This window comes from Rattus norvegicus, chromosome 12, assembly GCF_021556685.1.
Source record: "Rattus norvegicus strain SHRSP/BbbUtx chromosome 12, alternate assembly SHRSP_T2T, whole genome shotgun sequence".
NCBI lineage: Eukaryota > Metazoa > Chordata > Mammalia > Rodentia > Muridae > Rattus > Rattus norvegicus.
In genome coordinates, this window is record NC_141545.1 from 17,521,676 (window position 1) to 17,536,839 (window position 15,164).

General features: G+C 52.0%; 2 protein-coding genes across 5 annotated transcripts in view; one reads left to right on the forward strand and one right to left on the reverse strand.

Moving 5' to 3' along the window:
* Positions 1-1,152, forward strand: part of Usp42 (ubiquitin specific peptidase 42) — a 40,874-nt gene extending 39,722 nt beyond the window's left edge. Inside the window, exon 25 of one of the 2 annotated variants that reach the window (XM_087577912.1) lies at positions 109-1,136. The gene's annotated coding sequence lies outside the window, so the exon portion shown is untranslated. 2 annotated transcript variants of the gene reach the window in all.
* A 47-nt stretch (positions 1,153-1,199) lies between these two features.
* The window catches only part of Cyth3 (cytohesin 3), a 93,427-nt gene continuing 79,462 nt past the window's right edge, over positions 1,200-15,164 (reverse strand). For all 3 annotated transcript variants that reach the window (NM_053912.2, XM_087577583.1, XM_087577582.1), the window contains 8 exon segments: positions 1,200-3,580; positions 3,791-3,945; positions 4,051-4,122; positions 4,196-4,272; positions 8,476-8,587; positions 9,660-9,808; positions 10,108-10,220; positions 14,218-14,298. In NM_053912.2, coding sequence (NP_446364.2) covers positions 3,508-3,580; positions 3,791-3,945; positions 4,051-4,122; positions 4,196-4,272; positions 8,476-8,587; positions 9,660-9,808; positions 10,108-10,220; positions 14,218-14,298 — 832 coding nt within the window. In that variant the 3' untranslated portion in view covers positions 1,200-3,507.

The following is a 15,164-nucleotide window of genomic DNA, read 5'->3' on the forward strand; positions in this document are numbered from 1 at the left end:
AGTTCAGGAGCGTAGAGTGTCGGTTTAGCAACTACTTAAAAGGTTTGGGAACACATCCAGAGAGAGAGAGAGAGAGAGACACTAATGCGTGCACCTCTTATCTTTCAGAGTCAACATTTTCAACAGAAGCCATCCCCAACCCAGCTTAAATTATAAACATAGAAAATAACTTTGTCCAAACTGCGTGGTGCTTCTTTAGTAAATACTGTACAGATTTTACCATGGACAACTTTTTTCCTTTTTTTTTTCTTTTTCTTTTTTTTTTTTTCAGTTTTTACCTTTTCTTAATTGCCCTTATTCCAAATGGATACTTTGTACACTGCTGAACGTTGTAAATTACCGTGTACATAAACCACACTGACAATATCGCCCTGGAATAGACCATCTCAATGCTGCTTAACCACAGACTCAGGTGACTACTTGTATCTCATGTAATGTCCCTCCACGCTAGACACCTGGTGCACGGCCAGCTGGGAACCATGGACTTCACAAGGACAAGCGACAGTGCGTCTATTTAATTTAAAGACTTATTTAAAGACCCAAGCTCTCAGCGAGACCTTCGAGGGCTTCCTCTGCAATGTCTGATACTAGAAACTAATTTGCTTCACATTTTAGTTGTATTCAAGATTTGAAGATGTGTTTTATAGACAAGTTCTGTTTTTGAACTTTGTGGAACTATTCCAATCAACTTACCAGTTATGATGAGTATTTGCATTATGAATGTATAATCCAGACATTATTTGTAAAGCCTACAGTATGTTTTTTTTACCTAACACTTTTTATACTGTGTCTCGTCTCGACAATATGATGTTGGAGTCTGAGTCGTCAGCTTGATCCCTTCAAGTTTCTAGTTACAGACAAAAATCATACTGTGATTTTATTTTTAATATGGATATGCTATAAAACTGTGACACTTATAATTCACTGGTCCTGCATCAGGAGACGGGAGTGGGGAGAAGACTGTATTTAATACAGTGTGTATCTGAATAATCTGTATGGTTTATATACAGTTTGTGTTGTTCAGAGATGTCTAAAGTTGATCTTTGTTTTTTTAAGATTAAAAAAAGCACTTGCCCCACTGTATATATACGGCATGTAAGATTTATATAGTATATAAATGGCAGCAGATTAAACAACTCAGTCTCCGCTTCACTCTGTGCTCCACAAGCGTGTGTTTTGAAGAATTGAGTCTTAGGCGGTTTTGTTTTTAGCGGTATGTTTTTATTTACGGAAAACGGTATTTGCAATAGTTCTGACAGCTGTAAGGCCCTCCATTTCACTAGCTGTTTGCAATAGCCAGAAATTCTGATGTGGACATTAATAGGATCTCTCTTCATGCAGGTTGTAGGGAGTATGTACATTGTATAACATGGAAGAAATTAATACATATTTACACTATTTACATAGTAACTATTTATTGTAAATAGAAATGTTTTCTAAGATAAAAAGGAGAAATCACAACCTATGGTTTGTGGTCTGTAACGACCTAACTTGTCAGCAAAGCACACCTTAGCTCTGAAGTCAGTATGACACGAAGCGCACACAGTAGGCGGCTGCATCTCCAAAGGGTTCCCAGTTACACCGCTGTCCCACCACGTGTTCTGAAGCCCAGCAGGACAGGAAACGCTCTTTGGCCAGAGTAGGGCTCAATGCTTCACTGATGAGTGCAGACAAAGGGTGAAGGGCATGAGTGCCCAGCCTTTACAAGCTCTGGGCGTGGCCAGATGCCCTTGGGGTTTAATACTGTCACAACGTAACCTGAGTTAAGTGACTCCTTGCGGATACTCCAAGAGCCAGTAACTTAGGATTCTTAGCACCAACAGCCATCAGGCAAACCAACAGCCATAAGGTAAGGTCCCCTCACAGATGACTATGGCATTAAAGACAACATTAGGAAGCCTCATGCTTAATGTCCCGTCCTCAATGTCCAACAGAGAGCTCTGTTGCCCAGGGCGACACCTGGGTCCTGACTGAAGGAATGCCCGCTCCCACCTCTCAACGGGGGCCCTGCCAGCAGGAAGTTCAGGTCTGAGGTGGGGAACGGGTAGGGATCATGGAAGACTGGAAGCCAGGCTGCATACACACCAGCCAGGCAGCTCAAATGCAAGGGTTTCAGATTTGAGGTATAGTAAGAGCCTAGAAGCTTGAATAAACCAAAAAGTGATGAGTTTGGTGCATGAGGGAGCTTTGGCCTCCACATCCCCGAGTCAGCCTAGATGACAGCTACCACCAAGGTCAGAGGCAAAAAGCCTCAAGGCCACTCACTGAACATCTTGTGTGAGGGCATTTGGATGGCAGTTTCAAGGGCCCTCAGAACACAGGCTCCAGATGTGTGGGTGCAGAGTGGCGAAGCAAATGTGCAGGGGAAAGCCATTTCTCAGGAAGCACATGCAACCTCCAGAGGGTTCTCTCAGATGAATGGGTCCTGTCGCCTACCACGTCTCCGCCCAAGCACATGTGCCCTAAAGTCATACGCCGGTATACATGGGGTCTAGATGCCACAGGTGTCCCCCAGTGCCATCTTCAGCCTTTCCCCTCCTCAACGGGATGTCAAATGTTGGAAAACCTGGCATTACCAGAGGACAGATCAATTATTTCTGGCTGCTTCTGGCTGCCTACTCACTACATCAAAATATGTCAGCACTTAACCAAAGTGTGAAACAGCAAGCAACCAATGTACCAAAGCCACGAGCCACGTGCAGTCAGACCACAGAGCTGTCCTCCACGAAGGGCAGTTTAATGTGGTTCTCCACAGAAGTGGCCTGTTCCAGAGAATTCCATCTCTAGGCCTTGGTGCTGACAGGATCAATGCCCCAAACCATAGCCTGATCTTACTGATTCACGTTAGAGAAGCATGTGTGGGGGAGTGGCAGTCACGCCTGAGTCTCCAAAGCACACTGGTCCTCATGGTCACCCCAGTGCCTCTTCACCCGGAGTGGCTGCCTGAGTCCCAAGTGCCTGGGGGCTGCATATACAGTGTTTCCAGTGCACAGCGTGTACTTGTGCCCAGGAGTTAAGTTTATAGCTGCCATTCTAAAAATACTACTGTTAGAAATTAAGTATCTTTCATTATAATTTTCAGAATATAAAAAGGCATATAAAAGCTATAATCCTATATATCTGAGAAAAATTCTGAATAAAAAAGTGGTAGTTTTCCTTTCCCATTTTGATATAAAACAGCGACTTCTAGAACATGTAGTGCTGCCCCAGAGAGCAGGTGTGGCTTGGTGTGGCTGAGGCTCTGGCTCCGGAACAGGAGTCCCACGTGGGCTGTGCAGGTCTGGAGGCTGTCATCACCAGGTGCTGTTGTGGACAAGGGTCCCCAAAGGTCAATACTAGGACGGTGGCAGGAAAGAGACGCTCACAGCTGGCCAATGTCCCAGAGCACAGGCTGGAGGGCTCCGGCCTTGGCTGGCTCTTCTGGAGGACCCATGGGGTCCACACTGTCCCCAGTCCTGCGGCTTGTGAGGCCAGTGTATCCGCTGGAGTCTGGATCTTGACTTTTCCCTATTTCTTATTGGCAATCCTCCTCTTCCTTGTGGCCAGCATGTCATAGAACGGGTCCCTACTGATGCTCGCTCTGGGGAAGAAAGCAAGTTAAGTGGTGTGGCTGCAAGGCAGCCTGACACCACCTCACCCCACAGGTTCCCAAGCAGCGGGTTCAAGTGTGAGGTACCCAGCCTGGCCTGCTACATTTCTGACACACTGAGTAAAGGCATCCGACATGCACTTGTGTGTCCACACACCCCAGCTTCCCCTAAGACTGGCCAGCCTGGCTTTGCCCACTCACTTGATGGACTTCATCCACTCCTCCTTCTCCTCAGGGCTGGGGGCAGAGATCCGGTATACAACATGGTTCCCCTCCACCACACGGCCATCTGCCTCCGTCTTGCAGGCTTTAATGACTTGCCCTTTGTGACTGGGGTTATAAAGCTCAAAGCAGTTCTGGTAGAGAGAAGGGAGCTGTCACAGGGGTGCCAGAGGCATGGGAGGGGGTGCTGCAAGGATCTAGGGTGGGAGGAAGGACACGGGCGTGGGGAAATGGCGTACCGGCTTCCGAGGGTCCTCCACCTCCCTGATGCTCAGGTTCTCCAGGGGGATGATCCCCCTGGGCTCCTTGTCCTACGAGAGAGACGCGTGAGGCAAGGCCTGACAAGTGAGACTCCAGGACTTTGGAGGGCACGGCTTCACTTACCGTGGTGTACTCAAAGTAGTAGAGGCAGTTGTCTGTGAGGATGAACCAGCGCCGCTTCCAGGTCTTCACACGGCCCCCTAGGAGCAGAAGAGCCCTGTGAGGCCGGGGCCCTGGCAGATGGAGCCCCAGGGCCCAGAGCGGGGCCCAGAACCCCCTACCACACATCACTGCCTTGATCAAAGGCCACAGAAGCCAAGCTCATAACTGGGCTTCCTTCCTCTACAAACCAGCCCATACTGACCACAGTTAAGTCAAGGGCAAGCCGAGAGGCCTGGCCTCCTAGGATGGCTGGGTGCAGGGCTGGGGCCCCATGCACCCCCCACCCAGGGCCCACACAGGAGCTCTGTCTCCATGGCCACCCAGGGTCACCCTAGATCACACACTGCTTTCAAATCTGCTTCCTGGAAAAGTTAGTTGTAATGGATGGGTGTAATATTTCCCCCATGAAATGAACACGATGAAGTCAGTGCCGGCTCACACAGGTCTGTCCAGGCTTAATCCCGTTACGTCAGGGTTGTTATCGCATTACTGGGACATTGAGCAGCCCTGGGATCCATCAAAGTCAATTACTCTTGGCCCAGGGAATTATTAGATTGAATTAATCTTTTAACAAGATCTGGAGCTACACACACACACACACACACACACACACACACACACACACACACACACACACACACACGCGCGCGCGCGCACACACGTACACATACATACACACACACACACACACACACGCACGCACACACACAGAGCTATCTGTACCTGCTCTTTAGAAAGGAACCCTTCTTTCTGCCTTCTGCTCTGGCATACTCGGTACACTCAGTCAAAATTATTTCTACTGACAGATTCTGCTTTTGACAAGACGTGCGAAGACACAGAAGGGGAAGCTGCCTGTGCTGACAAAGTCAGGCGTTCAAGGGGCTCCAGGTGAACTGGCCCTCCTTGTCCCAGAGGCTCAGGAACTGACAGTGCTAACAGAGGCCCTGGCTTGGCGTTCTCTGCATGCTGAAGCAGGAGTGTGCCTGGGGCTGCATCTGCAGCCTCCTAAGTTCTGCAGGCAAATGCAAGATGCTGGAGGTGCAGGCTGTGGGAGCACACAAGGTGCCCAGTGTGAGGCAGGAGCTTCCCAGGCTCCTAGTGGGGCTTCTGGTTAGAGATGTGGGGTTTCCGGTTAAATATGGCAGACAGTAGGAACAGGGAGGGGTCTTTACCCTGACTGAATGGAGAGTCTGCAAGGGTCTCCAGAGCACGGTGGGGTGTCAGGCCAGTCCCAACCAGTCCCCCAAGGTGTCACACCCCGACCCCCCCCTCTTCCCCAGCCTGGAGTCGTTCCTTTCTCCCACCATCCTTCCTGGCACCCGGCCTCAATTACAGCTTCCTCACTAGAGTCCTGCCCTAAGTCAGGGCCGGTCTCACTCCATTGCATACAGGAGATTAGGGGCTTGTGGGAAAGTCCCATGCCATGCAGGGCCCAGAGAAAGCTCAGCTCTGTCCCTCATGTCCCCAACTCCTCCAGTGAGGAGAAGCAGAGAAAGGATGTCAAGATCTAACCAAACTAGCTTCTCTCAGCTGCTCTCCCAGGCCTAAGGTGTGACGGAATCAGGTGACAGCTCACAAGCTCACAATTGAGACAGTAGTCTGCTGCCTCTTCTGCCCTGGGGACTCCCGGCTATCTCGATGCTGCAGCCCTAGGCAGGCCTCTTTCCCAACAACAGTCAAAAGCACTTAGAAGTCAACATGCCTAATTTCCCACTTCCCTCCCTCTGCAGCCACCAGCTCCCCCTTGGCAGAGCTGCTCACTTTGTGGCTACAGCCCCTGGTCATTCTTGTTCCTGTCTGTACCTGCTCTTCACTGTGGGAAGAACCCTTCCGCCTCCTGCCCTGAAACACTCAATGCTGTCGTCAGTCAGAATGGTTTCTACTGACAGCTTCTGCTGTTGACGTTTGAAAGCACCTGGCTGTCAGGCCCTTCTGTGCTCTGCTCAGCCTCAAGCCACCTGGCCTGCTGTGAAGTATTTGTGGGCATCTGTGAAGACGGAGGGCCTTGGTTCCACACTCTGGATATCTCCACTCTCTCATCGTTGGGGGTTTGGGGGAGCCTAGCCCATAGGTACCCACCCTGTTGGGGGTTTGGGGGAGTCTAGCCCATAGGTACCCACACTGAGCAGCATTGGCTGGGTTCCAGGCTGCCCAGCAGGGTTATCTTTCAGCTCAGATGTCGGTCTAGCAGTGGTAGGGCCATGCCCCAAACTTGAAGTAACACTGGCACGTCCTCTGCTCACCAATCCAGCAGTCAGCTCTGTGCACAGCTGTGCTTCCAAACACTTTCACTGGTATGTTTTCACTTCCACTGGTGTTACCAAGCATGGCTCTATACACACATAGCACACTGACATTTACACACCTATACACACCTCTTCCTCCATGGTAATTCAACGCTGCCTACACCCCATGTTTTTTACTTGAATGCTCAAAATCCAACATTGTCCACGGCCCACTAAGAGTGCTAATGGCTTCCAGCATATCTGACACTTTTTGAGGCTCATCAGCTGGCTGCAGCAAATGCTCCCCCACACCTGAGGGAGACCTGTGGGCAGAAGTGTCCATGGGCATCAGGCACTCGGAGAGGCCAGTGCAGGCTGTCTGTGCCCCATGCTGCGGTGCCATCTACAGCTAGCGCCTCACGGAACCATGGCTTTGGCTTCAGACTTTACCCCTGGAGCAGCACAAACAGAGCGGCTGCTGGTGTGAGGGAGAGCATGGGTGCCAGCACCCTAGCTCAAGTGCTCTGCACACTTAGTCCATGGCCTGCTTAAGTGCCCAACCAGAAAATGGGCTACAAACCACGAGCTATCCTCCCGCTTGGTGACATTCAGTTGTTTTTATCTTAGGGACTGGTCTCTTCCTAGCACAGGAACCACACAGACTGTCGGGAAGTGTCCGTGCCATCGTCCCCCAAGGGCTCCCAGTTGGTCGGCTGTGGGGGCCTAGGCGAGCGTTCCTCTCGTGTCTGCTGCAGGCCCACAAGCTCAGTGCGACCCGAGGGCTTTAGTGTGTCCATCAAACTCTCTCAGGTGGCCAAGTTCAAGTCATAGGTTTTAAGGTTCTGGGTGTTGAGAACATTTCTAAACGCTGACCCAGGAAGAGGCAAAGTGAAAGAGCACAGGCCAGAGAGCAGGCCTCAGGGGCGACCCGGATGGCTACAGCAGCTGCCAAATCTCCACCTCACACCCCGTCCTCCTTTGATTCGTCTTTTAAAAAATACCCTCAGAATTCTCCATCCCTCGAGCCCGTCTTACTACACGGCAACAATATCACCTGGACAGGGCCATCCTGTGCCACAGGCGTCACTGTCCATCTGCAGTGACACTTCATCCCCCAGTCAGATGAACCTCAAGTGTCTCTCAACTGTCCCAAATGCAGGAAATGCCTGAGTTCCCACTGGAAGCCTCTGTACAGGCACAAGCACTGTTGGTGAGTGGAGGTGTGGGATGGGGGTAGCCCGGTAAGGCCAGGCTGGTCACCAGCTTCCTCCCTGCTGCAGGACCCTGAAGGCAGAGCCAAGCTTATTCCCACACAGCCTCCCCATGCGCTCCTGGTCCCAGACACTCTGGGCCCTGCTCCTGGTGGGTGGGTGTCACACACACTGTGCCTGCATGATGCTGCCCCAGCCAAGTCCAAAGCCAAATGGGTCAGATGAATGCCAACCACAGACCAGAGCTGCACAGACCGACGTGGGGGAAATGAGCCGCTGGGGAGGGGAGGAAGCCACTGGGTACCTACCTCCTAACGCAGGACAAGCAGGGACAGCCCGTCACAGAACAGAAAGGTGGGAGCCACAGGCAGAAGGAAAACAACAAGAAGGCACATTTAAACCACTCGTCAGAATCACAGCCACGCCAAGGCACGGGAAAGCACACAGGTTCTGGAGAGAAAGGCACTTGCTTCTCAGGAGAGGACTACCCAGATCCATGTGGACACTAACTCAGTAGCTTTCTGGGATGGGCCGTGCAGAGAACGCTGCAAGCCTGACCCGCTCTGGAAGGCCACAGCTCAGGGACAGAGCCATCAGTGCTGGGGGGTGTGGCTGCCCAGAGTGGGCTCTGGCTTGACTGCACTTTTCTTTTTAATCTTTCTGTCTTGTAGCTGGGGGCTGTGGCTCCAAAGGAGGAGCAGGGCAAGGAGCCCGGGAGCTGCTGCTGTGGGCAGGGGGAGGGGCCCGGGTGCAGGCCCCGCCCCACCAGGCCCCGCCCCACCAGGCCCCGCCCCACCAGGCTCACCCAGCTTCAGCAGCCAGCCTTCTCGGTCTGGATTGAAGAAGGTGTGGGTCAGATCATTCCCATCGTCCTCTGGGATCTTGAACGGCTCATTCTTGATACTTTCATACAAGTTCTGTAAGGGAGGGGAGAGCCAGTCAGGGACCGTAATGAGAAGCGACCAGCCTTTCTCCCTCCTGCATGGAATTACCATGCAGCCCCCTCCTGCACAGCCTGGGAGACCAGGAGGTCAAGGCGACACTTGGAAGACACCTTTGAAGTCAGTAAACCAGCACTACTGACTTTCGGTGGATGGGGAGTATTTGAAAATTTAGAAATAACTTAAAAAAAAAAAAAAAGAAATAACTTGAGAGGCCAGGAGATGGCTCAGCTGGTGAAGTGCTTGCCAGCAAGCATGAGGACCTACTCTGGATCCCAGTGCTATGTAAATGTAAGAACCTAGGTTTAGCAGTATCTGTTTGTGTCATCTCTGAGGCAGACACAGGAGGCTCCTTAGGACTTACAGGCCTGTGAGAGACCCCATCTCCAAAAACAACAACAACAAAAGACGTGGGGCTCATTACGGGCTTGGCAGGTCCAGGCACTGGGCACATAGCCTCGCACCAAGTCCCATCTGCACAGGTCACACACCCAAGGAGAGAACCCAACTCCACAGTGTAGATCTCTGCCCTCCACATGCCACCACCCCACACACAGCACAGGCACTCGCCCACCACAAATAGTAATAATAGTAAAAATACAGCAGAGGAACGACTGAGGGAGAAACCCAACACTGAGGCTCCACTCCTCCCACATACACGAGAGGGAAACCCCCCAAAAGACAGCAAGGACAGAGGCCATGCTGGCTCATCTTAACTGTTAGCATAACACAATCTGGAATCCTCAGAGAGAGACGTATTACAGGGGACTGCCTACCTCAGGCTGCCTGTGGGGGGTGGGGGGGGAGCCAGCCTCATGGATGTGGGTGCTGTTCCCTGGGTCTGGGACCCATGGTGTACGTGAGGCGAGCATGCTCTGTGTTCAGGTACCTGCCCTGACGTCCCCACACGATGGCCTGTATGTGAACCTAGACTGTAAGCTGAACAAAGCCTGCCTCCCTTAAAGCTCCATTTGTCGGGATATTTTATTACAGCAACAGAAATGAAACTAGCACAGACACACAGCAGGGAAGCCACCCGCAGACTCACCCTCAGCAGCTCCTCGGGAAGGTCCCCACCTTCGTTGATGCCTCGGTTCATGGTGATGAAGCGCTCAGCAGTGGGCTTGTCCCGCACATTGTGGTTGTGCAAGCTGGTGTTGAGCATGATGATGGCAAAAGACAGCACGTAGCAAGTGTCTGCAACCACAGTGGGGACAGCACATAGCACATGTCTGCAACCACGGTGGGGACAGCACGTAGCACATGTCTGCAACCACGGTGGGGACAGCACGTAGCACATGTCTGCAACCATGGTGGGGTGGGGAGGCTGGAGCTCACTGGTGTCCCCACGTGGAGAGAGGGGCCGGAAGCAGTGCCAAGCTGCCTCCCAGGCAGGATGGCCGCTCACGTTGAGGGATGGCTCCCTACAGAGGCAGCAGGGGTAATGGGGAGCTATGGGTGGAAGCATCTCAACTTGGGCGTGGCAGGCTGCTGACCTGTGGACTGGAAGACCCCAGGGTTGCACAGGCAGTATCGGGACGCAAAGGCCTCCATCATGCGGTCGATCTTCTGCGCCTCTCCAGGAAGTCTGAAGCTCCACAGGAACTGCCTGTGGAGACAGGATGCTTCACTTGGTGACCCTTGGAGGACAGATCTGGCCAGGTCCTGAGCAGTTCTTGCCCCACACCACAGCAAGAGTATGGCCTGCTCAGGCAGTCAGAAGTCCCATGCGGGTAGCTGGTCTGCTCCTATCCCACAACTGAAGACGGCCGACTGCTCCCTTTTGTGTAACTAGGAACAGTTCTTCCAGATCTGCTGTGGATGCTTTCAACTGGGCAGATCCAACACATTGTCCCTCATGTCACCACCTCCTACATGTACCAGACGGTCACCAGGGCCTGATTTATCCCCACAGCTGTCACAATTCTGACAGGATAAAGGGTCCGGCCCTCTCAGAACCTCTCACCAGAAGCCAAGGTCAGACACCAGCCAGTGCCCACCCACACCTTCCAGGACACAGCCATGGTGTGTGGTGTCACTCCTGACTCTAAGGACCAGGCCCAAGTCCAGAGACATTGCCGTCCTCAGAAGTCCTCTCCCAGTAAGGCCTCCACCGGATGCCTATGTGACAGACACTGTAGTTCCTGCCTGAATGTCTCCACCTCCTCCTTGCTTCACCTTCTCGGTCTGCATGGCACCTACCAGCACTCCCCGCCTGTCTGCCTAAGTACTGTGGACAAGGTCATGTGGCTGTCCTGCCCTGTAAGGTCTCCTGGCTCTGAATGAAGACGAGGACGCACGTCAGGCCTATAGGCTGGAGAAGACTCCTCCACTGCTCTGGGTCTTAAGACATGGCCACACAGTGACACCAGCGAGACGAACCTGGGCTGGTTAAATAGGACGGTTTCCTCTGGGTGTGGCTACCACCCTCCCTGACACTGCCCCCACTACAGAGGGATTCCTGCTACAATCAGTCCCCCACTCAGCCAGAGTCTGGCTCAATAGCATCTGTAGTGAGAATTTTTGTTTCTTTACAAAATACAGAATGAGGAATGTGGTTCCATTTTAACCCCAGGGGTGGGGATATGATTTGCCTGGCACTCTGGTGGGGGCGTGGTCTCGCCAACTGAAGACAGTTTCTGTGATTGCGCGACATTTGAAATTCTGGAGACTTTTTAGAGGGTTATAGATTCTAGAGCCCTAAGAGGCATGATGAGTTGTTGGTTGGTATTGGTCATGGTTTAAGTAGTTGTGCACAAAGAAGAAATGAAGGAGGACGAGGAAGAGGAGGAGGAGGAAGAGGAGGAGGAAGAGAAGGAAGAGGAGGAAGAGGAGGAAAAGGAGGAGGAGGAAAAGGAGGAAAAGGAGGAGGGGGAGGAGGGGAGGAGGAGGAGGGGGAGGAGGGGGAGGAGGGGAGGAGGAGGGGGGGAGGAGGGGGAGGAGGGGGAGGAGAAACTAGATGATATTCTCTGACATCGAAGATCAAACTTGCCCCAAGGAACTTGATGGCCCTATCAGCAGGAAGGAATCCAACGATAATGTCACCCACTTTCTGGCCCCGGCTTTATTCAGGGATCTCTTTCCTTTGCTCTCTACCCTGTTTCTCTCCTGTGTTAGGGGGTAAAAGGGTGGGGAAGGATGGAGAAAGATGGAAGAAAACCCATACAGTAGCCAAATACCAGCTACACGCATGACACGCTGATTCCTGTTCCCACTTTCACGACAGCAGTGAAGCCAGGCCCATCTCTGACACTTCCCGCTCTGCTCTATATAGTCACAAAGTGCCACTGACACGCTCTCCCTGCCCCGCACCCCTAGAGGCCAGTGGCACATCTCTGCCCCCACAGCAAAGGTCAGAATTCGTCCGGCAGCTCTTCAGACTCCAGGGCCTGTCTCTGTCTCCCTGGTTTCTGCGTCTCCCTCCTCGGGTCTGAAGACGGCCTCTGCATCCCACTGACGGCCTCTGCATCCCACTGACGGCCTCTTATCCAGCTTCACACTTTATCCCCACAGGAAGTGGCATCTCTCAACAACACAACAGGAGTTAACGATGCCTGCCGTCCTCCCTGCTCCTGCAGTGGACTCTGCCCCCTTCTCAGGCAGCCCACCTACATCCCTGGCTGGACCCAAGGGCAGACAGGAAAGGTGCTACAGGCCAGACACAGCCAGGACAGAATCCACTGGAGCAAGCCAAAGGCAGGCAGCGGCTCCTCACTGTGGCTGGGTCTGGTGGAAAAGTCATCTCTGGCTCTGTCCTCTTACTCTAAGGCAGACAGAGTGACCGGACAGAACCACAGTGGTGATGGTTATGCCGTGGACCGGCCTTCCAGGTTCATCAGGTCTGTGATGGTTTGTGACGCTTGGCCCAGGGAATGGCACTATCTATACCCTTGTTGGAATAGGTGCGTCACTCTGTGCCTGGAAGCCAGTATTCTGCTAGCGGCCTTCAGATGAAGATGGAGAACTCTCAGCTCCTCCTGCACCAGGCCTGCCTGGACGCTGCCATGTTCCTGCCTTGATGATAATGGACTGAACTTCCGAACTTGTAAGTCAGCGCCAGTTAAATGTTGTCCTTATAAGAGTTGCCTTGGTAATTGTGTCTGTTCACAGCAGTAAAACCCTAACTAAGACAAGGTCTGAGCCAACAGGACCTAAAATCAGTGACCTGGGGTCTTCAACACTCCTGTATGGGTTTCTGACAGAAAGCTTTCAGCCCAGGCTGAGCTGCTGAGCAGGGTGTCAACCGTGCAAACAACCCCAGAGGCAGGAGGAGAGATATAAAGATACACCAGACAAGACCAGCTATGTGTGCTTAGCTTACAGTAGGTGGTGACCCTACCAGGACAGTCCTGTTGCCTCTTTCTATACCAGCTAGTACACCACGGTGAAGTGACAGTCCAAATGCCAGGCTCCACAGAACAAGACACCAATGCACAAGACTAAAGACCCGGCAGCCTGACTGGGCTTCTGCAGAACATGCCATGGACACAACAGTACTGTGTGCTCAGGGCCATCCTCCTCTACTTACAGGTCAGAAGCCACAGGATGACATGTGATCACCTGAGGCCAACTCTAGTGACAACAGGCCAAGGAGACACGGAGGCTGTACCAAGCATGGCATAGGAAGCGAAGCGCACATATGCTGAGGTTAACCTCCACTGTCAACTTGATGGGACACAGAATCACTGTGGAGACACACCTTAGGGTCTAACAATGACCATGTTTCCAGAAAGGTTTAAATGAGGAAAACCCGTTCTGACTGTGGATGGCATCATCCAGGGACCAGAACCTATTCCTCCTACCTCCCACACCCACAAAACCTGCAAGAGCAAGAAACTGCTCTCTGTTCTTACCGCAGAAGGATCTGTCTCTGCTTTCTGGACCCCACTGTGCTATCTATACACGGTGGCTCTGCTGCTTGAAAGCCGCACAGTAGCCAGGAGCCTGTAATTCTCCAAATAAAGCTATAGGGAGGGTACCTCACCTCAGCTTCCTTTCCGCAAACCTGTCAACATCTTTTCTTGTCTACATGTATACCTCATGCAGTTGCTATGCCTTCTCTTTAAACATTTATTTATTATGTATACATCATACAGCTTTCTGCCTGCATGTACGCCTGAAGGCCAGAAGAGGGCACCAGGTCTGATTATAGATGGTTGCAAGCCACCATGTGGTTGCTGGGAATTGAACTCAGGACCTCTGGAAGAGCAGTCAGTGCTCTTAACCTCTGAGCCATCTCTCCAGCCCCCGCTATGCCTTCTCCATCGTGGCAGACTGCACCCTCCAACTGTGAACCAAAACAAGGCCCTCTTCAAGGCACTTCTTAATCAGGGCACTGTGTTAAGAGCAGCAGGCATGGTTAGAGCCAGTGCCAGGCATCCTCAGAATGAAAGACAGTAGAGACTGAGAGGGTGCAGAGCGTGCAGTCCACCCAAGCGAGTCTGGTTTCTGCCTTGGGCTGCTAAGTGTCACACAGGAGAGGGCACAAAGGCTGAGCTGCCAGAACTGAAGGACTACTGGGGAGTCCATCAGAGTCACCTGAGGCCATTCCGCGGCTCCTGCCACCACATCCTTCCCATTCCTCATGCTGTGAGGCAAGCACTCACCTTAAGGCCTGGACAAGGTTGAGATCAGCAAACTCGTGCAGCTCAACAAAAGCCTGAAGAACTTTGATGTTAAAATCATCTCTAGGAAAGAACATAAAGAGGACGAACGCCTTATACCCAAGTGCCTTGGAGAGAGAGAAAGCCTTGGCAGGCCTTCCAGGTAATAACAGCAGACAGCAGGCAAGCACGCTCTTCACTGTAATTTCCTTTTCAGAGTTTTTGTTTCTTTTGTTCTTTTGAGACAGAGTCTCTCAATAGCCTGGAGAAGGCCTGGAACTTAGGAACCTCCTGCCTCCACCTCCTCAGGGCTGAGATTATGGGCATCTACCCATGCGCCCAGCTTTCAGTCTCAAGGCAAAGCACCCGGAGAGGCTCTCTGGAAGTGTTTCCTAATAGACAGGAGCTGGAAAGGAGTCCACCCCAAACCTTCAATTCATCTTCAGGCCAGCTCTACATACGACCGGTGGTGAGGCCCAGCAATCTGGAATCCTGGAACCTTCAAAATGTCCCTGAGCAGGGTCCTAGTATAACCTTTCTTCATTAGTGGGTTTGAGCATAAGGACAAGGAAGTAACTCCGAGGACATAGACCATCCAATGCACTAGGCCAGGCAAGTGGAGAAAAGATGTATTGGGGCGGGGACGTATTTTTCTTTGGAGGGGATGAGATCAGGTCTCATTCTGTAACCTGGACTGGCATGAAACTCTATATAACCCAGGAACTATATAACGTAGAGAACACATTGGAATCCTCCTGCCTCAGCCTTATGAGTTCTGGGATTACCAGCACAAACCCTAAGTATAGTCATACTAGTTTTTAGAAGTTAAACATGAAAATATAAGAAAAGGCTTAAACAAACTCTGGAGAGGAAGCATGGTAGTGCTCTCTCCAGGGCCCTTGATGGCTCCTTAGCCTGAATCCCCAGAAGGGGGCATGATGAGACCTTCC